Genomic DNA, 26,486 nt, shown 5'->3' on the forward strand with positions numbered 1-26,486 from the left:
AAATGTTCTATAATTATACTTTTGCCGCTAACGTGGCAATCGCATCTATCGACGCGCGCGAGACCCTGCAACGCCGCTCGATCGGGCGCTCAGCTGTCCGCAGCATGCCACGGTTTGTTTATTTTTAGTTCCCTTCGATCTTTGCGAGTTGATGAGATGAAAAATTAAAAAAACAAAGACAGAAGACGGGTTTGTACAGAGATGTTTTATTAAGGTCCGTGTTCCAAACAAATGGCGTGTTAACGTTGGGTAAAGTCACAGAAACGAGGAGAAATGCAAGATGTTTCATTGTTGAACCAGGTTTTAACCAACGACACACATTTTCCACTTAAACCAAACAGAATGTGCCAAATAAAGAACGTTTTGTCTATTGTATGTTGAGATAATAGTTGAGGTCATGATTGACATGTACCTTGAGTTATAAGATGTAAAAATAGCTTCATAGGTTCATTTTTTATGGTCAATTGAATCTTTTCAATGTTTATGGAGATCTTGAAAGACATTTTTGGTTTCATTTTTACTGATAGAATGACATATATTAGGCTGGTTCTCATTAGAAATGAAACCATTTATAATGTCACAGCCTCAAAGAAGTACTCCAGACAATGAGAGACATTTAGGGCCAGAATCTGAAAAGAAAGGAGCCGAATAATAACTATGGGACATTTAGAAGAAATTTCTCAACATCTGATCCACAAATGCAGAAATGTATCATTATGAGTTTGATATTTGCTTCACAAATGTTCCATATTAATCTTATGGCTTGAAGTCCTTTCAACTGACAACAATCATGTCTTTGCGGTTCAATAATGAAAACAATTTTGTTATTTTATGCTGACAAAGAAGACATTGAAGCTTGTGTCAGTTTTAGTGTCATGTGGATACGTCCAGTAATTAAATATAAACCATAAACCAGGTCAACAAATCTGCATAGAATCTGAATAGAACATTCCACGACAGAGTTCTGACAATTAACGCTAAACGTGGCCAAGCAAGAACATCTCTGGTGGAAACTCCAACTTTAATAACATGTCATTCATATTGTGGATACTGTGAGGGGGAAATAAGCCTTGTTCTAATGAGTCCTAGAGCCTCTGGATGTCTGAGGCAATAGAAGTTTATGTACCTGGCGACTTGAATACTCGATTAGAGACAATGAGAATTACAAACCACATGACGAGTTGATCATGTCAGAGAAGGAACGATTCTGTGACACCCTTTGTTCAAACTAGTATCGCATTTTTGTATTAGTTTTGGTATCGATTCCAGATTTGATACCACTATGACACTCTTTTAAAACAATAGGCTATAATTTTCAGCACAAAATAATAGTACTTGCTTATATACCGGTATTCTTCCTCTTACACACTTTCTCTTATAATAGTTCTGTTGAAGCTCTAGATCATTCTAAAACTGTTCTAGCAAGGTCTGATGTTGTCCCAGCTGCTTTGTTAATACTTTATTACTTGTTCAAAGGAGTATCTAGTTTTGATGGTGTCGATGAACTGAACCAAGACCTAGACCAAGAAAACCAAGACCGCAAACCTCCTCCGGAAGACAAACGCGCTTCTTATTTATCATAAAACATTCTAATTGATTTTCAACCTAAACAAACTCCAGAAGAACCTCGGAGTAAACAGAAGCCACAGAGAAATGTTCAGACTATGCACGAGACGGAACAGATGCTGTACGCAATATTCATGTGAAATATGCAATAGTCTTTCATGTGGTCTTCGAAAACTCAGGAGAATGTTTTTCCGAGTTGAACAGGAAACAAAAGGACAGAAGGAAACATGAACGCTTCCAGAAGTTGGGAGAAGTACTCGGGTGAAAACCTGCTGCCTGACTTCAACACTTTACCTGCCGTCAATTTGTCAAGAGCAAAACTCGACACTCTTGTTTTATCAATAACTGAAGCTACCGTAGCTACCGTAAAAATGGTGCTTTTCAGAGGACGAGCATCAACAGATATGACCGTTTCGCTCTATTAAACGTCGGTAAAAAGCAGGCTCAGCGATTCTTAAAGAAAAGAAACACAATTCCGAGTACGATTTTGCCGAGAAGATACTACAAAACGGGTCCACGCGTTTTATGGCGTCCTTTCTTTCGTCTTTTGGTTCTACGGAGGGAGTTGCGATTGTCCCCGACCGTCACGAAGCAGACGGTTTTGTACTGATCACAGAGGAAGAAGAGGGGAACGACAGGTCTGTGTACGACTGGGGACGAGTGCGCCTCTAGTGGGCCCCGGTGGTCTCTGCACGTCGTGTCCGCTCGTCCTCGTCCGACCCGCGGCGCTGTCAGGAAAACTCTGCGTCAAAGGCCAAATCCCTCATCGCGAGCGTGGATTTCCAGCAGATCTGTCGCGCTTCAACGGTTTAGGGGAAAAGAAAAAACTAGAAACACAACTGACTTCTTAACCTTCAATCTATTTGTTTGTTTATGATTTGTTGAAGCTCGCCAAAGTTGCTAAAATCGAGATCGGGATTCAGTCAATTCGAAATGGTCAATGGTCATCTTGAGTCGGCGAAAACGTGCGGTTTTGGGGCAGAGTTCAGACTTTGGTGAAAGAAATTAGAACGGTAAACGGCACGGATTGAACGTTTGCGTCGTCCGTGTTCAGGAAGTTAATATTAAAAGCCATTTAAATGTGTTTTTGATAAGAGAAATCAAAGGTAAAAGATAACGAGCGGGCGGGCCGAGCGGGCGAGCTAAGAGGGCGGGCCGAGCGGGCGGGCCGAGCGGGCAGGCCGAGCGGGCGAGCCGAGCGGGCCGAGCGGGTTAAATGTTTGCTCGAGAAAGGAGTTGGTGGTTTTTAGTGAAGAAATACGCTGGAAACGTTGAATTGTTTGGTGCAAAGACTGTGTTTACCATGTGGGAAGTGGTTCAAATCTCTCAATCTATTCGTTCACTAACATTGACTAATTGAATGTTGGTGGAGTGACTCTATATTTGTGCCCTTGAGCAAGACACATTGCTCTGTGCGATGGTTCTGTGGTTAGTTATCGGTTTCACACAATCCATTTAAACCGTATGTGCGCTGATTTCTCAGTTTCGCTTCTTTTCGTTCCATAACAAAATACAAACGCTGCATAAAAACAGTCACATTTTGACAACTTCTTTGACGTCCACAAATGATTGAAGCATCGACCGACACGTCAAACACAAAACACATTTAAAAAAACGTTTGCCCAAAGGGAATATGGCTTAAGAGCTCTCCAGCAGCAACGGCTATCAATGGATTTTAGTTCACAAAGTCATAAATGTCTTTGGGAATCCACTCGGGTTTCAGTTTGTTTCCACTCAGGTTTCAGTTTGTTTTGGGTTTCAGTTTGTTTCCACTTAGGTTTCAGTTTGTTTCCACTCAGGTTTCAGTTTGTTTTCAGTTTGTTTTCACTCAAGTTTCAGTTTGTTTTCACTCAGGTTTCAGTTTGTTTCCACTCAGGTTTCAGTTTGTTTCCACTCAGGTTTCAGTTTGTTTCCACTCAGGTTTCAGTTTGTTTCCACTCAGGTTTCAGTTTGTTTTCACTCAAGTTTCAGTTTGTTTCCACTCAGGTTTCAGTTTGTTTTCACTCAGGTTTCAGTTTGTTTTCACTCAAGTTTCAGTTTGTTTCCACTCAGGTTTCAGTTTGTTTTCACTCAGGTTTCAGTTTGTTTTCACTTAGGTTTCAGTTTGTTTTCACTCAGGTTTCAGTTTGTTTCCACTCAAGTTTCAGTTTGTTTTCACTCAAGTTTCAGTTTGTTTTTACACAGTTGCAGTTCTGTCCCGGCGTGACTCAAGAGAGATTATGCGTTTGACCTTTTCTTTATCTGACCTTCTGTCAACTCGCATTGATATCGTTCCTTTCGGAGTCGTCGTCTCGTCGAGAGCCGCATATAAAGACACTGAACGCATGACGACGACACCTGAACGCATGACGACGACACCTGAACGCATGACGACGACACCTGAACGCATGACGACGACACCTGAACGCATGACGACGACACCTGAACGCATGACGACGACACCTGAACGCATGACGACGACGACGACGCCTACACGATGCACAAGGACTGAACACGGGTGAAGAGGCTTTGGTTCAAAATGTCAATATTTTACAGTCGGTGACATTTAAAGGTGCTCTAAGATCTAGCATGTTAGAGCCGGGTCACCTCTCCACAGGTCTGACTTGTAACTTGGCCTGATGGCGGCACCTGCTTGTCTCCATGGAGAGAGGTAAGAACTAGTATTAGTCGTGTGCTTCTGTGCTAAGGACTGTATATAAACATGGACCGGCCTCCTGCTGGTGCCCAGAGTCAGGACTAAACATGGACCGGCCTCCTGCTGGTGCCAGAGTCAGGACGAAACATGGACCAGCCTCCTGCTGGTGCCAGAGTCAGGACTAAACATGGACCGGCCTCCTGCTGGTGCCAGAGTCAGGACTAAACATGGACCGGCCTCCTGCTGGTGCCAGAGTCAGGACGAAACATGGACCAGCCTCCTGCTGGTGCCAGAGTCAGGACTAAACATGGACCGGCCTCCTGCTGGTGCCAGAGTCAGGACGAAACATGGACCAGCCTCCTGCTGGTGCCAGAGTCAGGACTAAACATGGACCGGCCTCCTGCTGGTGCCAGAGTCAGGACTAAACATGGACCGGCCTCCTGCTGGTGCCAGAGTCAGGACTAAACATGGACCGACCTCCTGCTGGTGCCAGAGTCAGGACTAAATATGGACACTCGCCTCGCCTACTGTTAACATTTTGGGCAAAGTAATAACATATCCATGGAGACAAGAAGCGCATCCAGGGCTCGTGTCGCCGTTGGACACCTGTGGTCTGAGTTTGAAGCATCGCTCAGGGCGGAGCCTCGTCCTCTCACTCAGGCCCAGAACAGACACAAACTCACGTAGATAAAACACTTGTGATGATCAACGCGTGTGAAGTGTGTGTGAACGAATAGTATTGAAATGCTCCACAACAACAACAACTCGACTCTTCTTTGTGCGCCGTGCCATGTTCCCGGCTCAGGACCACTCGAGACACGCGCCGCAGCTGAGCCCGAGCTGGAGGGCCCGAGCGGGGGGCCGCGGCGGCGCAGGTGTCGTTAGGAGTTTGGAGGAGTTTAAAGGAGTCTCTCGGGCCCGCGGAGGAGGCTCAGATCTCCTCGATGGAGTCGGCTGGCACCAGACCTCGCTTCTTGCCGCTGCTCAGCTTCAGAAACACTTCGCCGTCGTCCCTTTTCCCCACGCAGATCTGAAGAGGGAGCGGACAGTCACACAGGGTCTGTACGCATACACGAGGCCACGCTGTAATGCTGTTTTTAAGGTGGACGTGAGAGGTAAAGGACCGAAAATAAGGCTGATAATGATTATTTTACTCAAATACACAAATATTATTTCTATAGCGCGTTGAGATTTTTTAAAACACATTATAACCAAAAAAAATGCTGAAATATGGCGACTGAAGACTTCTGGATTGAGACTATTTAAGGATTTGTGTCCACATAATGAACACCATCACTATTAATGCTGTTACAATAGTTGGTAAATCTACAACTACAACAACCGCAACAGGTGATACCATAACTACCAACTAAAGTATCAGTTGATCGCCAAATCGTTGCTCAATTATAAGTAGTGCTATCATTTCTACATAAGTAATAGGCATAAGAAACTACTCAAAGTACTCGTAGTTACATTTATTGCAATTTTAGTCACATTTTAGATCAGTTTGTTCATGACAAATGGCAATAAACCCTATTCTGATTCTGATTCCTCCACTTCTTTTCTGAATACCGCTCCAAAACAAATTGTGAGACTTCTACTGCAATGAGTCATGATTCTAGTCTTCACTTTCAAAGAGAAAGAATTAAAAACGATTTAATTCATTGGTACAACGAATCTCACTTCCTTTACTTTTGCCAATATAATGCCACTTTATTTTACAATTACGGTGACTCACGCTCTGTTACTTTTGCCCGGCATCGCGTCATCGCCTCCTAACACTGAGCACATACAGTCCAATCCCACTAATACACAACACGTTTTCGGGAGCGTTCGTGGTTTAGTGTGCCGTAATTTGGGGCTAAATGACTTCCGACAAACGAATGAACAGTTCCTAAAGTAGGGGCGTGTCGCTGGGTCACCTGGGCCTCCCGCACGGCCATGTGTCCTCGCTCGCGGCTTCCCTGCGAGCTCTGAATCACCCGCCATACTCGCTCCCCGGGGCGAACACGCTGCACGAAGTTGGCGGGGAAGAAGCCGACTCGGTCCCCGGTTTTACCCTGGAAAAAAAAACAACAAAGATAAACGACGACGCTCGATACAAACGTACGTCTTATTCAAACGCTCGCTGTGTTTTTATTGGATTAGACACGGGACGAACGGAGGAGGAGAACGTTTAGAAAAGTGAGATTACTACGTAGAATCCATCCTTATTTGATTCCGCGACTTCGCCGGGCTTTAATTGTATTACTTCTGTTCCATGTACTCTGTTCTGAATGTACTGGGTAATTCTCCTGCATCGCTCACATTTCGACTTGAACTATTGTTAAGAATGAGATCCACGTATCGAGTGAAACTGTTTTTTAGCATAATTAAACGCCTTATTTCTTGTCAAAGTAGACGTCGGTAAATCGAGGAAGTACTTTGAAATTGTAATGCTTGAGCTACTGTTTCGAAGATTAAAATGTTGTAGTAAAATTCTAAATAATGAGAAGGAAGAACAGCAAAAAACTTGGGTTGAATAAGGTAAAGATAGACAAATGTACGAGTAGGAAAAAAAAAAGTGAAAAAATAAGTAAAATATAAATAAAAAAAATAAGTTAAAAATATGTTTTAAAAAAAGAAAATGTAAGTGAAAAATAAATTAAAAAACAAAAATAAATTTCAAAAAAGTAAAAAAAAAGAAGATGTAAGTAAAAAAATAAGTGAAAAATAAGATGTAATCAAAAAGTGAAAATAAGATGTAAGTAAAAAATAAATAAAGAATAAAACGGTAGGTAAAAAAGGTTTAAAAAAAATCCAAAATAAGATGTAAGCAAAAAATAAATGCAAAAAAAAGTAAAAAATAGGATATAAGCAAAAAAAGTTAAAAATAAGTAAATATTAAAAATAAGGAAAAAATAAGATGAAAACAGTGACTTTGACAGGAAATTAGGTTATATATAAGACTAAAGGTACTAATGAGTCCCATAATAATTATAAAACATTCAAACCCAGTAGACTGTCATAGACCATCTGCTTCGTCGCCTAAAAACGGTCTTTTGAGGTTTTCACGCTTGAACGTTTGAAATGCGCCGAAGGGATTGCGCCGCTTTAAGGAACAAGTTCATGTCGCGAGTAACTTAAACGGCTATTTCTCCTTTCACGGTTTGAAAAGCACTTTCCTCATTAAGGCCGCCGCAGCGTTTGCTCTCGGGCTGCACAGTGGAGCTCGACAGTTCGACATGGAAGTCCAGGAAGTATATTTTTGCTTCCATTGTTGCCATAGAGATTTATAAACAATGAAAATGCTCAGAGCTCAAGGGCACGACGGAGGCTGACCAGCTACGTGCTAACTAATGTCCCTGACGCGGTTGATTTCAGTCCATCAAGCACATGAGCAACTTAAAATTCAGCAAAACTTTTCAATAACTTGGCAATTTCTAAAGTTTGAGACAGAGATTTTAGATCGATAGGTCTTGTGCTCATTACTAACCCACAGAGCTGATTAGCCCAGAGCAAGCTGGCAAACTTTCAATATACACACTGTATTTTCAGGACTATCAGTAGCACCTTTTTTCATAGTTTGGCCAAAGTTTGACTTATACTCCAGAGCCACTTATATGCAATATTATTAACACATCATTATATCATTTTATTAGTTATTTTCACACTGACAACCACAAGAGGGCGCTCTAGGCTCTGAGCGACGCAGAAGAAGAATCTGCACTTCCTCTACCTCCGGAGTTTGTGGAGTTGTTTAGAAGTGACACAGAGGAAGAAGAATTCAATGGATTTAGTGATTTGGGGTAAAACTGATGCTTTGGTAAACTTGTTAGCATGTTCTTTATGCTATAGTTATCTGAATAACTGTTAATATGTTACGTTAACATACCAGACACTTACCACAGTTCTGTCTGTGCCTCATGTAGCTGAAGGTGTTAGCGTTAGCATACGTACACCTATTCACCATGTTCTATGATCTGTTATGATTTTAAATTGACTTAAACTCCAGCACGACTTATATATGTTTCTTTCTTCTCTATTATGCATTTTTTGGCTTTTTTTGAGACATACCCAGGAGCAACTTATAGTCCGAAAAATACGGTATATATTTTTGGAATCTCTGTTGGGAAAATGTACTTCTAGAACCAGTCGGTGGGCTCCATGTGTAAGTTGATCTTGCGTATTTATTAAATCGCACAGGCTGCAGTTATTTAGATAATAATAATAATGACATAGTGAACAATATAGAAACATTTTGTACTTATAGTTTATATTTCTACAAACACGTTCTTCTTGTGTTAGTTTCATACAGTATTTTCAGTCTGGTCTCAAAGGTTAAAGCTCCTGGAGTTGTTTACGATGTTCACTTTGGACAGAATTCTACTCATTAAACGTATCTTACAAAGCTAATCGCAAAAGCACTAAGGAAAAAAGCAATTAGATGTTGTTTTGCTCCTAAAGAACGGTTGGAAATCAGCCTGGAAATGCTGCTAATGCTTCTTGTTCGACGCTCTCTCCGTTAAAAAAGAACCCGCTGACCCTTTTGCACTGGTGACAATTCCCCACACGAGGCATAAACAGATACAGTACAATTAGATTCACATTTGCCATAAAACTGTACAGCCACAGGTCACGCAAGCCACCATTACGCGTCACGATTGTTTAGCTAAGAATGCATACGTGCTCAGCCTCTTCATGACAAATGTTTGTGCTGTAATTGTTTACCGTCTGTGTCGCCGATGCCTTTGGTCGTGCGCTCTCACCCGGCGCTATACATAAGTAATAGATGATTCACTGTTATTATGAATAATTCAGGACGTTTTAGAGACAGCGCCGCGGCTAGAGGAAGGCACGGCATCGCCTTCATAGAGCAAAGGTAAAAATAGACCCTTTTGCGGCCGACGCGTTGACAAAAGTGACATAAAAGCAATGCAAATATTTCAAATGCCGTGATTTAATTTCCGTATTGACAAAAAAAATCATAATTCATTTGAGGAGACAATAAACTGTGTCTGTAAACTGTTGTAGTCTTTAATATCCAGGTTCTTTTTCATGTAAATACAGTAGTAGGGACTTTATACCGTATTTTCCGGACTATAAGTCGCACCTTTTTTCATAGTTTTGGTCAGGGTGCAACTTATACTTATATCTATACTTATATATTTATACTCGGGAGCGACTTATATGTGATATTATTTGTTATTTTCACACTTGCAACTGCATTTCATACTCCAGTACAACTTATATGTGTTTTTTTCTTCTCTATTATGCATTTTTGGGCTGGTGCCACTAATAGTTCGGAAAATACGGTACTATTCTGTACATATATTTGGAAAAGAACACTGCATTTGCCTCCAAACTAAGCACAAGTTGCAGTAAATAAATATCCTCCAGCCTTGGGCACTCCGGCGCTCGCCCGCTCGGCCTGTTACCAGCGCTTAACGACGCAGATGTCCATTTATTTCCATTGAGGCCGAGTGCAGCTCATTACGCTCTCAATAAAACGGGGGGCTCTTTGAGGTTGTTCAATCGCATTATGTTAAAGTCTAATTTTCCGAACAAGACGAGCTTCTATTTGTGTCCGGGCCCTCCTGCGTGTCGATCACGGCGGGGAGAGCGGCACGCGTCTCGGTTTAGGACCAGAATGAATGCAACGAAGACCACGCCGCACTTGGAAACAACGTAGCATAAATCTATACGTGATTAGTTATTGATCTGTATTCAACCAGGAAACTCCCACTGGTTGAATAAAGTAGCATAGCGTTTTCTGAGGAGAACACGCACAGAAAGTCCCCGCGTCCGCCCGGGAGTCACGCCCAGGACCTTCTTGCTGTGAGGTGAGAGCGCTGACCATTCGGATACCATGGATATACAATTGACCGAGGCTTGCCCTTTGACCCCTCTAACCACTAGTCTGTCCCAGGGCAGCCGGGGCAACAGAACTGCCAGCATGAATCTTAAACGTTCTGTAGGAATGTCCAGGGTGGGTTGAATGAAATACGGGTCAAGTTTTGCAACGACCAGGAAAGACAGAGCGTTCAGTCGAATATCTGAAGCCGATTAGTCTTTCCCATCTACAAACGCACAAATCACTTTCCTCTCCATATTTCTGCTAAAGCAAAGAACAAGGCCGTCAAAAATACTGACATTCAGACACCAGTCGATACTAAATCACATCAACTGGACGAAAATGGACCTGTCATGAATTGTTTTAAAATAATCTTGAGCTTTATGTGAACTAGTTTAAAGATCACAGAGTAACATAAAGAAAGGTCTATTACTTTGTGTTTAACGTTTCTTTTAAATGATCTTTATGGCATCAAAATCGGTATCGAGCAATCCTCTAAGTCATATTTCGTCAAAATAAGCGTTCAACTTCAGCCTGATCCCTTTTCGCTCGGTAAAATTTGATGTTTTTCCTTGTGCCAATCGACCGAAGACGATAATGAACAATAACGAATGAACAGACGAGCACCAAGCTGTTCCATAGTATCGAAATCGAGTTTGAAACGTCGGTATCGTGACAACCCTGGCGAAAGAATCAACGTGTTTGCCGTTCAAGGTGAGCACAGAGCGATTTTCAGTGGGGAAAACATGGGTTCTTTTCACATCCTGCGCTCTATTGTACCGTCCTAGCTTTAACGAGAGACGCTGAAATGAAAATTAATGTCCTCAAGCGTCCAACACCGTGTATGCAATGAAAAGGATTCACAACCGACCTTCCACCATTCTTCGTTCGAGTCGTCCGTGACTTGCACTCGATCGCCGGGGCTGAAACGGACAGAGAGAAGAGAAAAGAAAGGGGCAGAGATGAGACGAGAGTGGGTTGTTTGTGTGACAGCGGGACGACAGTGGCCAACAATTCGAAGAGCACGGGGCCAAAAGGAGGCGAGACAACATTATCGAACCGTCACGGGTCGCGATTGCGAGGGCAGCGAGGTCAGCGGGAGAAACTGAACCCTTTTTCGAACGGGAAAGTCGTGACAACACACAACTTAAAAAAAACGCCCGCCGGACCCGCGCCGCTCGCCAACCTGCATGCTAATGATGGCACTTCTGAAACTCGCACACGCTGTCCTAGATACAGCGGGAGGAGGAGGAGGCGATGTGTCCCAGTTGCACTCGTTTCTGTACATTTTGCCCAAAGGGAGTCGGCCCCATATGATTACGTCTCGGTTTTGGAGTTTTGCGACCGCACCAACTTCTCCAACTTGTCTGTCCTGTTTTTAATATTCTCAAAGCGAAGCAAATACCTTTTTGAAAGGTACAGGGAATTATACATATTTCAAAGGAGATAAATGTCTCGGTGTAAGCGTCTCACGCCGGTTCAAATGGTTTAAAATGGGGCAATAAGACTAAACCAAAATTAAAGCAGTAATATATCAAAACTAACCAAAAAAAGACAGTGCTTGGTCTTTTTTTTTTGGCTTTTTCTCAGCCAATTTAAGACTTCAGATTTAATTTGTCATTATATTAAAGGAGGTATTCTTTTTATTTTTTAGCTCTAGTAAACTATGACATACGTAGAGCATTATTTTACATTCCCCCAGGTTTATACTTTTTCCCAAAGAGGTTTGATAGTTTTTCCTGGCCGAGAAAGAGGGTCTTGGGACAGGGAAGCTTGGGACATTTGTCTAAGGACACAGGATGCTGGGACATTTGTCTGAGGACACGAGATGCTGGGACATTTGTCCAAGGACACGGGATGCTGGGACATTTGTCTGAGGACACGAGATGCTGGGACATTGCCAAGTCCCTATGAACATCGTTTAATTTGTTTTTCACTGTCGCTGTTGTGATTTTGGGCGTTACAAAAATAAATTGAATTGAAATGAACTAAAACAAGACATGAATCTTAAAATGAGCTGTAAACAAGACTAATCCACCAGTACTAAATCTCCACTAAACCTGCAAAAACAGTTTGAGACCCACAGTTATGATTATATCTTTCACTCTTTGCACTAATAGTCCAATTGCTCTCTGCCAATACTTGACTAATCTTTTCGGCAAATCCAATTACGGTTTAATCTTCAAAACCACTTGCACTTTGAAACCGGCGCGCTACTAATAATTTCATCTTTCACACTTTCTGTTTAGTTGAATGTATTTCCACCAGGGGGAGATCAAAGACGCAGACAAATGAGTGAGTAGTTCCATGAATAGTTCATTGGATTGTTGCGCTTAAGGGCATTAACTGGGATGGAAGAAGATGTGATAGATTTGTCAAAAATAACTCCCTCGGAGGGCCAAGACGCTGTTTTGTGAAGATGAGGAGACGAAGAGGCTGCGGGGGTTAATTGTTCTGCGCTTTCCTGTTTTTAGACCTTCATGTTTTCCTTGAATAACATATTTGACGGTGTTAAAATATAATTCAATACAAGTGACAAAAGCTTCGTGTGAACTAGGATAAATATGAATGAGGTCTTTGTTTGTACTACAATAAGACTAATTAATGTGCAGTTATTAATATAAAGTGGTAAGAATTGTTTTTATTTGGGTAGTACCGTATTCTCTGGACTATAAGTCGCACTGGAGTATAAGTCGCACCAGCCAAAAAATGCATAATAAAGAAGAAAAAACATATAAGTTGCACTGGAGTATGAAATGCGGTTTCAAGTGTGAAAATAATAAATAATATCACATATAAGTCGCTCCAGAGTATAAGTATATAAGTATAAATATAAGTATAAGTCGCACCCCGGCAAAAACTATGAAAAAAAGTGCAACTTATAGTCCGGAAAATACGGTCATTAATGTGCAGTTATTATTATAAAGTGGTAAGAATTGTTTTTATGTGGGTAGAACTTTCTCCAAATACTGTTTTACTTTCACTTGGAGTGCTTTCTTCGACCAGTACTGCTTGTGTGATATTAGTGTGAGAAATAAAGTGGTAAAATAAAAGGTTTGTGCTTTGTGGAGGTCAGAACAACTCTAAACCTTCTGCACACGTCACTGTTTTGAAGTTCTCTCGATCTCCGACACTCACTTTGCTCAGTTTTTATTGTATTGATCATTTTGCTCTGTCCACACACGCACGTTCGCCTGGAAACAACAGCAGTCCAAGCCGCGCCGGAAGATGTTTTCACGCTTTCGTCTAATCCACTCGCATTTATAGATGTACGTGGGACATGGTGAAAGACAAGCCCATAGCACCGACACACACTAAACTTTACAATCATATACTTAACAAGATGTTGAGGAGTCGTGCAAAAGAATTTGTTGATATCCAATTAGAATTTTGCCTTTTTTTTGTTTTGTTAAAATCATGTTTGGAATTTTCATGCCATATTTATTTATTTATTTATTTATTTATTCATTTATTTCAGGGGCAGTGCATATCATTATTTTTTTTAAATCTGTAAATATGCCAGAATTAATTAAAAACTATATAAGGTAAGCAAAATACCCTGTTTTTAGTAAATAAAGTATTTTCCGGACTATAAGTCGCACCTTTTTTCATAGTTTTGGTCGGGGTGGGACTTATACTTATATTTATTCTTATACTCCAGAGCGACTTATATGTGATATTATTTGTTATTTTCACACTTGCAACCGCATTTCATACTCCAGTGCGACTTTTATATATTTTTTGTCTCTATTAAGCATTTTTTGGCTGGTGCGACTTATAGTCCGGAAAATACCGTATGTCAACAAAATGAAGCAACACATCTCATTTAAACTATGTCCAGAAAAATTGTCTTCCAAAATGATGCCACTGGTTTATTTTTGTATTTGCATGGATCCTGTTTATAATTCCCCTTGCGTAGTTTTTCCGAGGCCTGCTGAGAGCGGCTGAGTCACCACTGCGTTCTTCTGCATACAAAATAATCAGGAGCAATCTGCAACTTAAATGACTACTTCATTCTTGTCAGTTCTTACCGCAAACTTTTGATTCTCAGCAAATATTGAGGACCTCATTAGACTGATACGATCGAGCCAAATCAGTTTATTGTCTGGCAAAAACAGTAATTAAAAACAAACGGAAGATAATTATTTCAGCGGCCCAATTACGCACGTCCTAATGAGAAAACTCTGTCTTTCTTTGGATAGTGTGATTTTTTTTTTTTAGATTAGATGTTTATTTTAATCAGCGTTGTTGATGAAAAGTATGTTCCCAAAGCTGTTCATTTTCATCTGAATAAAGCTGGTGCAACATGGTCACTTTTGCCTTTGTCATTTTGTCATTTTCAACACTTGAAGTTTGTTTGAATTGTTTTCAAACTCAATTCCTGTCACTGAATTTTGAAATATAAATTTTCCGTTAGTTTTTTTCTCAGTTTAAAAAAAATCTATATGAAAAATTAACCTTTTGAATATTTAATGCATTGATTTTCAAGTGAGTAAAATTTGCAGTGAAAAATTTCACAGTAAAGATTCCTGATATCAAGTTTCATTCACTTGAGACTTATATGCTATAAAACGTTTTTCTCAGTGAATTTTCTACTTACTTTAAACTTCTGAATTTGAGGGCTTGGAAACGATTATGCATAAAAGGTGAATTTTTTATTTTTAATTTGTAAACTGAGCAAAAACGCTTTAAAAATGTGTAAATGTATCATGCAAAACTTAATGATTGAAATTCAAAATACAAAAAACATGTTTTTTCAGGGTTGAAAAATTCCAAATGAGAATTTCATAAGCATTTTAAATTCCAACTTTGATGGAACAAACGATCTTCCATATTTTAGTGTCATACTTGTTTGTTCCAGTTTAAAGTTCAAGGGTTAGTTGAAGGCAGTGATGAAGCGCTGCAAAAAAAAATATTTGTGCAAAATTCATTTAAATCACATTTTGATCATTGCATTTGTGATCTGAACTATGCAGACTCTAAAACACGTATGAAGGGACAAGAAAGTTTTAGTTACTGTATTTTCCCCTTTATTTGGTTGATGATGTATTTAAAAAGTCCAAGTGCACAATAGAAATAATGGAAAAGATCATCGCTGACTACTACTAAACAATTAGTTAGGTTCAATCCCACACAGATGGAAATATTGGTCAATACAGATTTATTTTCACAATCACAAGCCCTGTAATGCCAAACCTAATACCTAGGGTGGGTAAGAAATACTTTATTGATTCTCATGGGGAAACTTGCCCTCTGAATTTGACAGATCTGTTTATGTTGCTGGGGAAACCTGTCGTGAGCAGATGGTGCGTCAGCGTAGCGCCTGGAGAACCCCGCCGTGTCTGAACTACTTTAGCTGGAGGAATCTGCCTATTGTTTCTGGCTGATCTCGACACGACGATGCAAACCACAAACAGAACGTAAAACCCAGAACCTTCTTTCAAAAGAGAGTGCCACCATTTTTATACAATAACAAATGACTGTGTGTTTTTTTGGGCTGGTGGAATAATAAGCTTTAGTGGGTCGTGTTGCCATCTCAGGCCTTTCATCATTATACTTGTCACAGACTATATTCAGGTCTCATTGTGATCAGGGTAGTGCAGCTGTTTGTCTTCTGTGATAAATGGCTTCATTGAGAGCCCCAGACTGAGTGGCATTAGCGAGCATATTGTGGTTTAGACCGTGGGCAGATGGCGGAGAACAGACGCCGTCGCTACCTGACAGACGTGACCCACAAAACCTCAATCTCTCTCCAGATTTCAGATGAAGCTAAGACATAAAGCCTCCTGTGCAGCCAGCGGATTGTGGCAAAAGAAAAAGAAAAATACAAATATGATACAGTGTTTTAAATGTATTACAAATGTATGTCCCCCCTGCCCCATCCCCCTCTCTCCCCCTAATGAACAATTCAGCCAAGCCCCACCCAGGCCTTCTACTGCCCCCTCAGTTCAGGGTAAGGACGTGAATAGACTGTTCCAGAGATTGAACCTCTGCAAAGCCCCCGGCGGGGATGGTGTCTCCCCCTCCATCTTGAGACACTGTGCAGATGAGCTGACTCCTGTCTACACTGACATGTTTAACACCCCCCAAGAGTCCTGCCATGCCCCAGCCTGCTTTAGGGTCATCCACCATCACCCCAGTCCTCAAGAAGTCATGGATCATTGGACTTAATGCCTACAGGCGTGGACTTCAGGTAAGTCGGAGTCCCCCCTGCCCTCCTTGCCCTGACAGACTCCCCCATCATCACCAAAGACTCTTTTTGCTTCCTCTACACTGCCATCCCCCAGGACCTCAGGTGGGAGCCCACCATCAGCTCCCTCATCACTTGGCTGCAGCCTGCCTTCTCTTTCACCCTAGACCTAGGGTAATTACTGGTGAAAAAAATAAAATAAAATCCCCCTTAAAATTGCAGGAATCAAACAATCAATTAATTTCATAAAACAATTGTGTAAAAAGCAAATATAAACATTACAAAATATTAACCTGCAAAAGGGAGTTAATTTATCAAGCCATAAATACAAAGACAAAAGGCACGGCCATATAGCTTCATAGCAACCCTAACCCTAACCCTAACCCGAATCCTAACCTTAACCTTAACCTTAACCTTAACCTTATTAACCTTAACCTTAACCTTATTAACCTTAACCTTAACCCTAACCTTAACCCTAACCCTCAAATAGCCCAGCAGTTTCAGGAGCTGCGGCACAAAATAGCCTAGCAGTTTCGGCCGCGCGCCGCGGCTCTGTAGACACTCCCCTATGTTATTATGTCTTGGCTGTAGCTGGACATACATTGGCACCGTGTACGTGCAATTGAAGTGTTCATGGTGGTTACAATAGTGAGAGTATTCCAGCTGCGCTTTGCCTGAGCCGGACTTTGCTTGGAGCAGCTAAATCTGTAATGCATACGGTCTCTGCAGCTGCAGATATCTGTGATTGTTGCTCTCGCTGCATTCTGCACGGACAGAGTGAATCCATCTTCTGTTTCTGTTGCCATGTGAATTAATAAGGTTGACTTACATTGTTATAGAACAGAGATTTATCGTTCTGGTGATTTCTTCTGAGCTTGGAGTTAGAATATTTTCATTATGCATGTTAAAGGTGAATCTGCAGCTCCAAGACTAAAACCAGCCAAGGAGAACATGCAAAGTGTGCACAGAAGCCCCCCCCCTCTTTAAGGAACCAAACCTATGACCCTCTTCCTGTGTGTCATTCCACAATTTGAGTCAGCATTCCAAATTTGCGTCCAAATTTTACCCGCACATGCCCAGATGTAAGTGCACAAACGCTGGTCTATTCCTGCCACAACGACATATATGACAAACTCCCTGTGATATGTTCTCAAATGTTGTAGGTTTGAAGCGCAAGACAATTGAACAGCTAATAAACTGGATCAGCGCTGACAAACATCCACGTCAATGTGTCAAGGCAAGAACAATATTTTACATGTCCCTAAGAATAAATGTTATAAAACTCTATTTAGCCTTAAATGAATGACAAACAAAAGCTACAACTGACGGATTTAACCATTTCTGGCTGTGTGGATAATGAAATACTGGTCATACTAACAAACTAAAATCATTGACACCCTCATAAGAGTCAACTGTGGACCTCTTTATTCAAAAACTTAATTAAAGCATCGACTACACCGTTTCGACTTACCGTATTTTCTGGACTATAAGTTGCACCTTTTTTCATAGTTAGGCGGTGCGACTTATAATCCAGAGCGACTTGATATTATTCGTTATTTTCACATGACAACCACAAGAGGGCGCTCTAGGCTCTAAGCGACGCAGAAGAAGAATCTGCACTTCCTCTACCTCCAGAGTTTGTGGAGTTGTTTAGAAGTGACACAGAGGAAGAAGAATTCAATGGATTTAGTGATTTAAGATAAGATAAGCCTTTATTAGTCCACACAGGGGGGAAACTTCAGTGTCACAACGCACAAGTTTTGGGGTAATACTGATGCTTTGGTAAACTTGTTAACATGTTCTTTATGCTATAGTTATCTGAATAACTGTTAATATGTTACATCCTGGTTTTAATTACGCCTTTTGATGCAAATAGCCCTTTATAAGTCTAAAACAAAAACATCGTGACAGCTTTGTACGTCATGGCCTGGTTTTCGAGTCCTCCCGCTGCCCTCCCTCGTCTCCCACAACCTCAATATAGGAAAAATCTGGAACATACTGTACTGTTATTTAAGGTCTTTTTTTAGATACATTACAATTTTATACTCAATAGTCAATTAAATATACAAATTCAATTTAATAAATAGAGGTTATCAAAGAAGTAGGGACCGAGTTACTGTGGCTAAAACATGATTATTATCTGATTTCTGGAGTTAACAGGTGAAATGTTATTAAACAGTTACAGGTGAAGGGAGTAAGCGGATCTCCTTCTGATTGTTCACACATGAGCAGGTTTTGCCCCAAGACAAAACAAAGGGCAAATTAATATGGAGTAATTTTAAATGTAATTGTTCTTTGTCTTCTGAATACAACAGTTATTCTAAAAATCCATCAATTAACTGAAGTGATGTCAGGTATTTTTGATTATTTATTTTTGATTTATTTTGTGCATGTATTGATCAGATTGGGTTAGATTATTCTAGTTTTCTAGCAGTTTTTTTGTATTTATTTTTATTATTTTTATTTTTACAGGTTTTAGGCCAGATGCACGTTCATAATTAACCATCTAAAGTCTAGACTGAAGAGATATTAAAGTACATGCATCTTCTGGAAAGAATATGAGCTTTTACACTTTTATAAAATTTTTTAAATACTTTTCACGTTAGCATTTTGCAACTCATTATGTCTTTGTTTCCCCTTCTGCTAATTCCACACTTACTTCCTCTTCCACGTCTTCACTTCCCCCCCGCCGCTCTGCTCCTTTAGCTCGTCACTGCGGATTTATAATTAGCTGTCCTGAAAGATTGTCCTCTGCGGAAGAAAAACGGGACGCCTCCATCGCCCAAATACGCCCGGTCACGTGTACGCGCTCACCGTGTTTTACAAACGCGGTCGTGCCCGTGTGCGTCGGCGCCATAACTGGGCCGCGGCGTGTCGCTTTGTACTCACTGTAGTTCCAGGTCGTTCTGTTCCTGGGGCAGAAACTTGTACAGCGCGACGTAGGTGTGGATGGACTGGACGTCGATGCACTTGGGAACCTGCGGACGGGACGGGGAGGGGAACTTAGGAGAACGTTACGAAAAACAGCAGAGATGACTGACGGGTGAATGAGATTTCGAAGTCGGCCAACGCGTTTGTCAACTTGTTCTCGTCGTTTGCGCTTTGACGGACGCCGGCTTTGTGCTTGTAAATGAGTCAATTCAGTTTCCCTCACAGAGAACACATCGTACGCCGGCTGCATCTAATAGATTTATTTACTTTAATTGATCGCTAACCGCGGACAAAGAGCTGCGAGCGTCGCGAGAATTGACTGAGCGTTGGCTTCACTTTGCCGTCTGATAAGTATATCGATTTACAACGATTGCCTTACAACTTCTGCCGTTTGAAAATGTGGTAACGCAGCTTTGAAATATCTATCTCCTCTCAGAGTGAAGGAACGAGATTGTGCGTTTTTAAGCCTCGGACATCTTCTAACTTAAAATAATCTTGGAAATACCTTCAAGGTCTTATTTGGCATGAAGTATTATCATTCAAAGTGGCAGCAGAGAGGCAGGACTGTTGTATTATAGTAAGACACAGACACGGGTGAGTATCATCGGAGAGGCTTAACTGTGCAGTGGAGGTCGTCTGAGCGCTGGCATCATCAGAACAGGGAATTAAAAAAGCACAGAGCAGCGTCGTGGATTACAATGTGCTGATATTTTCAGAGGGAGATTAACTAAAAAGGCAGGATTGCTGTAACATTCAAAGTGAATAGCAGGTACGATACTGATTTTGACAGTTTGACAGTTTTCACAATTACAAAAAAGTCACTTAAAAGTTCTCCAACTCAGCCACGCCCTGGGGTCTGATACAGCAGCATTATTATCTTTTGCTGTAATGAGCAGAATTAAGAGTGCAAGGTTTTTTCTTCATTATTTATTTTTCATTTTCACAAGCTGCAATATTTTAATCAGAAACACATTTTATTAGACTGAAATGAATTCCCTTTTGAAGACTATTGTCTGCAGGTGCCATAGGAACCATCTCGGACTCTGAGGAGCTCAGGGGCCGACCTGGTGCCAGAGTCAGGACTAAACATGGACCGGCCTCCTGCTGGTGCCAGAGTCAGGACTAAACATGGACCGGCCTCCTGCTGGTGCCAGAGTCAGAACTAAACATAGACCGGCCTCCTGCTGGTGCCAGAGTCAGGACTAAACATGGACCGGCCTCCTGCTGGTGCCAGAGTCAGGACTAAACATGGACCGGCCTCCTGCTGGTGCCAGAGTCAGGACTAAACATGGACCGGCCTCCTGCTGGTGCCAGAGTCAGGACTAAACATGGACCGGCCTCCTGCTGGTGCCAGAGTCAGGACTAAACATGGACCGGCCTCCTGCTGGTGCCAGAGTCAGGACTAAACATGGACCGGCCTCCTGCTGGTGCCAGAGTCAGGACTAAACATGGACCGGCCTCCTGCTGGTGCCAGAGTCAGGACTAAACATGGACCGGCCTCCTGCTGGTGCCAGAGTCAGGACTAAACATGGACCGGCCTCCTGCTGGTGCCAGAGTCAGGACTAAACATGGACCGGCCTCCTGCTGGTGCCAGAGTCAGGACTAAACATGGACCGGCCTCCTGCTGGTGCCCAGAGTCAGGACTAAACATGGACCGGCCTCCTGCTGGTGCCAGAGTCAGGACTAAACATGAACCGGCCTCCTGCTGGTGCCAGAGTCAGAACTAAACATAGACCGGCCTCCTGCTGGTGCCAGAGTCAGGACTAAACATGGACCAGCCTCCTGCTGGTGCCAGAGTCAGGACTAAACATGGACCGGCCTCCTGCTGGTGCCAGAGTCAGGACTAAACATGGACCGGCCTCCTGCTGGTGCCAGAGTCAGGACTAAACATGGACCGGCCTCCTGCTGGTGCCAGAGTCAGGACTAAACATGGACCGGCCTCCTGCTGGTGCCCAGAGTCAGGACTAAACATGGACCGGCCTCCTGCTGGTGCCAGAGTCAGGACTAAACATGGACCGGCCTCCTGCTGGTGCCAGAGTCAGGACTAAACATGGACCGGCCTCCTGCTGGTGCCAGAGTCAGGACTAAACATGGACCGGCCTCCTGCTGGTGCCAGAGTCTGGACTAAACATGGACCGGCCTCCTGCTGGTGCCAGAGTCAGGACTAAACATGGACCGGCCTCCTGCTGGTGCCAGAGTCTGGACTAAACATGGACCGGCCTCCTGCTGGTGCCAGAGTCAGGACTAAACATGGACCGGCCTCCTGCTGGTGCCCAGAGTCAGGACTAAACATGGACCGGCCTCCTGCTGGTGCCAGAGTCAGGACTAAACATGGACCGGCCTCCTGCTGGTGCCAGAGTCAGGACTAAACATAGACCGGCCTCCTGCTGGTGCCAGAGTCAGGACTAAACATGGACCGGCCTCCTGCTGGTGCCAGAGTCAGGACTAAACATGGACCGGCCTCCTGCTGGTGCCAGAGTCTGGACTAAACATGGACCGGCCTCCTGCTGGTGCCAGAGTCAGGACTAAACATGGACCGGCCTCCTGCTGGTGCCAGAGTCTGGACTAAACATGGACCGGCCTCCTGCTGGTGCCAGAGTCAGGACTAAACATGGACCGGCCTCCTGCTGGTGCCCAGAGTCAGGACTAAACATGGACCGGCCTCCTGCTGGTGCCAGAGTCAGGACTAAACATGAACCGGCCTCCTGCTGGTGCCAGAGTCAGAACTAAACATAGACCGGCCTCCTGCTGGTGCCAGAGTCAGGACTAAACATGGACCGGCCTCCTGCTGGTGCCAGAGTCAGGACTAAACATGGACCGGCCTCCTGCTGGTGCCAGAGTCAGGACTAAACATGGACCGGCCTCCTGCTGGTGCCAGAGTCAGGACTAAACATGGACCGGTCTCCTGCTGGTGCCAGAGTCAGGACTAAACATGGATCGGTCTCCTGCTGGCGCCAGAGTCAGGACTAAACATGGACCGGTCTCCTGCTGGTGCCAGAGTCAGGACTAAACATGGACCGGCCTCCTGCTGGTGCCAGAGTCAAAACTAAACATGGACCAGCCTCCTGCTGGTGCCAGAGTCAGGACTAAACATGGACCAGCCTCCTGCTGGTGCCAGAGTCAGGACTAAACATGGACCAGCCTCCTGCTGGTGCCCAGAGTCAGGACTAAACATGGACCGGCCTCCTGCTGGTGCCAGAGTCAGGACTAAACATGGACCGGCCTCCTGCTGGTGCCAGAGTCAGGACTAAACATGGACCAGCCTCCTGCTGGTGCCAGAGTCAGGACTAAACATGGACCGGCCTCCTGCTGGTGCCAGAGTCAGGACTAAACATGGACCGGCCTCCTGCTGGTGCCAGAGTCTGGACTAAACATGGACCGGCCTCCTGCTGGTGCCAGAGTCAGGACTAAACATGGACCGGCCTCCTGCTGGTGCCAGAGTCTGGACTAAACATGGACCGGCCTCCTGCTGGTGCCAGAGTCAGGACTAAACATGGACCGGCCTCCTGCTGGTGCCAGAGTCAGGACTAAACATGGACCGGCCTCCTGCTGGTGCCAGAGTCAGGACTAAACATGGACTTGCCTCCTGCTGGTGCCAGAGTCAGGACTAAACATGGACCGGCCTCCTGCTGGTGCCAGAGTCAGGACTAAACATGGACCGGCCTCCTGCTGGTGCCCAGAGTCAGGACTAAACATGGACCGGCCTCCTGCTGGTGCCAGAGTCAGGACTAAACATGAACCGGCCTCCTGCTGGTGCCAGAGTCAGAACTAAACATAGACCGGCCTCCTGCTGGTGCCAGAGTCAGGACTAAACATGGACCGGCCTCCTGCTGGTGCCAGAGTCAGGACTAAACATGGACCGGCCTCCTGCTGGTGCCAGAGTCAGGACTAAACATGGACCGGCCTCCTGCTGGTGCCAGAGTCAGGACTAAACATGGACCGGCCTCCTGCTGGTGCCAGAGTCAGGACTAAACATGGACCGGCCTCCTGCTGGTGCCAGAGTCAAAACTAAACATGGACCGGCCTCCTGCTGGTGCCAGAGTCAGGACTAAACATGGACCGGCCTCCTGCTGGTGCCAGAGTCAGGACTAAACATGGACCGGCCTCCTGCTGGTGCCAGAGTCAGGACTAAACATGGACCGGCCTCCTGCTGGTGCCAGAGTCAAAACTAAACATGGACCGGCCTCCTGCTGGTGCCAGAGTCAGGACTAAACATGGACCGGCCTCCTGCTGGTGCCAGAGTCAGGACTAAACATGGACCGGCCTCCTGCTAGTGCCAGAGTCAAAACTAAACATGGACCGGCCTCCTGCTGGTGCCAGAGTCAGGACTAAACATGGACCGGCCTCCTGCTGGTGCCAGAGTCAGGACTAAACATGGACCGGTCTCCTGCTGGTGCCAGAGTCAGGACTAAACATGGATCGGTCTCCTGCTGGCGCCAGAGTCAGGACTAAACATGGACCGGTCTCCTGCTGGTGCCAGAGTCAGGACTAAACATGGACCGGCCTCCTGCTGGTGCCAGAGTCAAAACTAAACATGGACCAGCCTCCTGCTGGTGCCAGAGTCAGGACTAAACATGGACCAGCCTCCTGCTGGTGCCAGAGTCAGGACTAAACATGGACCAGCCTCCTGCTGGTGCCCAGAGTCAGGACTAAACATGGACCGGCCTCCTGCTGGTGCCAGAGTCAGGACTAAACATGGACCGGCCTCCTGCTGGTGCCAGAGTCAGAACTAAACATAGACCGGCCTCCTGCTGGTGCCAGAGTCAGGACTAAACATGGACCGGCCTCCTGCTGGTGCCAGAGTCAGGACTAAACATGGACCCGCCTCCTGCTGGTGCCAGAGTCAGGACTAAACATGGACCGGCCTCCTGCTGGTGCCAGAGTCAGGACTAAACATGGACCGGCCTCCTGCTGGTGCCAGAGTCAGGACTAAACATGGACCAGCCTCCTGCTGGTGCCAGAGTCAGGACTAAACATGGACCGGCCTCCTGCTGGTGCCAGAGTCAGGACTAAACATGGACCGGCCTCCTGCTGGTGCCAGAGTCAGGACTAAACATGGACCGGCCTCCTGCTGGTGCCAGAGTCAGGACTAAACATGGACCGGCCTCCTGCTGGTGCCAGAGTCAGGACTAAACATGGACCGGCCTCCTGCTGGTGCCAGAGTCAAAACTAAACATGGACCGGCCTCCTGCTGGTGCCAGAGTCAGGACTAAACATGGACCGGCCTCCTGCTGGTGCCAGAGTCAGGACTAAACATGGACCGGCCTCCTGCTGGTGCCAGAGTCAAAACTAAACATGGACCGGCCTCCTGCTGGTGCCAGAGTCAGGACTAAACATGGACCGGCCTCCTGCTGGTGCCAGAGTCAGGACTAAACATGGACCGGTCTCCTGCTGGTGCCAGAGTCAGGACTAAACATGGATCGGTCTCCTGCTGGCGCCAGAGTCAGGACTAAACATGGACCGGTCTCCTGCTGGTGCCAGAGTCAGGACTAAACATGGACCGGCCTCCTGCTGGTGCCAGAGTCAGGACTAAACATGGACCGGTCTCCTGCTGGTGCCAGAGTCAGGACTAAACATGGACCGGTCTCCTGCTGGTGCCAGAGTCAGGACTAAACATGGACCGGCCTCCTGCTGGTGCCAGAGTCAGGACTAAACATGGACCAGCCTCCTGCTGGTGCCAGAGTCAAAACTAAACATGGACCAGCCTCCTGCTGGTGCCAGAGTCAAAACTAAACATGGACCAGCCTCCTGCTGGTGCCAGAGTCAGGACAAAACATGGGGAATCTGCGTTTCAGTTTTATGCAGCAAAAATCTGGAACAGTCTTCCTAAAGATGTGAGACAGGTTATTCTCTGACAATGTTTTAATTTGTTTGTCTTGTGATTTCGACGCATCTTTTCCCGTTAAGCACTTTGAACGACTGTGGTTATAAATCGTGCACTACAAATGAACCTGCCCTGCCACGTTTATAAGGAGGAAACGTGAGCGTGCGATAAACGGACACAGGTTCACACTCCAAATACTCAACCGTTTTGTTTTACTCACGCACGTCTGAGTAATGGTCAGGCCTTGTCCTTCTCCAGAGATAATAAACACTGTGACATTCCTGTGTGTTTTTAAAGGTCACACAGTCCTTCATTAGACTCACCGCGTTGTCGTTCTAACTGCTCGCACACGAAAGCACCGCAACCTTTTTGCAGCTGTTGTTAGTAGCAGTATTTGCGCTGCTAAACCTGTTTTCTCACGCCTTCTGCTTTTTCTCATCTTCTACAACAACCAGGGCTGAAAAACTGTGCTTGTTTTCCGTACATACAATAGATGTGTTCAAAAAGCAAGATTCAGGCCTATTTTCCATGCATTTTCCCACGTTAAAAATCTAGCATCGTTGCCATAGAAACTAACAATTCAAAACTAAATATTACATCTTTTAAATGGGCAAAAGTTGTCAAAATGTCACAGATAAACAAGAAGCCGTTACGCACGAATAGAGCTTTTAAAAAAGAAGAATACAATGTTTTTTTTTAAGGTGAAACTTGTCTAGAGTCGATTCGGGTCAGATCTGTGGCGAGGACGTCCCGATCGCACTAAAAACGCATGTCTTTGAGCAATAAAAACACCTATAATGTTAATAAATGCACATTCGATAGGCTTAAAGCCATACTTTTGACCATTCCAGGCAAAGCAGTAACATCTCCGCAAACTTTTACATTCGAAATCTTGCACAATTTAAAGTAATAGTGTGAAAAAAGACAAAAACGCGCCGTACCTTTAAGCTGTTTTCCTCTGGCGGGGTTTGGCTCGGTGCGTCATTGGCCTCTACCTCCATCTCGATCTCAATGTCAGGCACCGGGATCTCTATTAAGAAAAAAATAGACAGAAATTCTACAAACGTGTTTTCCGGCTGTTCGCTGTGGCCGGTCGTGTCTTTAAAAAAAAAGCAATTTCAGATAGCAAGAATAGGAAATGAGCGTGGACGCACACCTGCTGCTTCTGTAGGCATTTCCTCCTCCATGCTGTACTGTCTCTGCGCCTCGTCTCCTCCCTCGTCCTGCACAAAAACACACAAATAATCATACAACGTTACAATCACACACTCTTTTTATTCCTCTGCTGCGTATTTTGACACCGATACGATGCGACTGGAGGTGAAAGTATCGCGAGAACCCAGACTACAGCGCTCTGAATATACATTTTAACGCAAGTATTCAGTATTCTGCGACTAAATACGGTTTCTAAAGTATCATTCCCAACATTGGCCCGGAGCAATTGGCAATTAAAAACCAAACGGGAAGAGTTGCCTGGAGTCGTCGCGTCTGAAATTGTGTTCACAAA

The 26,486-nt window shown here is 44.2% G+C and overlaps 1 protein-coding gene across 1 annotated transcript in view; it reads right to left on the reverse strand.

Moving 5' to 3' along the window:
• Positions 1–5,067: 5,067 nt before the first annotated feature.
• The window catches only part of LOC140358191 (SH3 and cysteine-rich domain-containing protein 2-like), a 79,827-nt gene continuing 58,408 nt past the window's right edge, over positions 5,068–26,486 (reverse strand). The window contains exons 7-12 of the mRNA XM_072442878.1: positions 26,136–26,202; positions 25,921–26,009; positions 19,114–19,202; positions 10,906–10,957; positions 6,124–6,261; positions 5,068–5,231 (exon numbers count right to left, since the gene is read on the reverse strand). Coding sequence (XP_072298979.1) covers positions 5,133–5,231; positions 6,124–6,261; positions 10,906–10,957; positions 19,114–19,202; positions 25,921–26,009; positions 26,136–26,202 — 534 coding nt within the window. The 3' untranslated portion in view covers positions 5,068–5,132. The remainder of the gene's footprint in view (positions 5,232–6,123; positions 6,262–10,905; positions 10,958–19,113; positions 19,203–25,920; positions 26,010–26,135; positions 26,203–26,486) is intronic.

The sequence above is a fragment of the Eucyclogobius newberryi genome, unplaced genomic scaffold (genome assembly GCF_026437365.1).
Source record: "Eucyclogobius newberryi isolate DKJ021-1_F unplaced genomic scaffold, fEucNew1.0.hap1 SCAF_13, whole genome shotgun sequence".
NCBI lineage: Eukaryota > Metazoa > Chordata > Actinopteri > Gobiiformes > Gobiidae > Eucyclogobius > Eucyclogobius newberryi.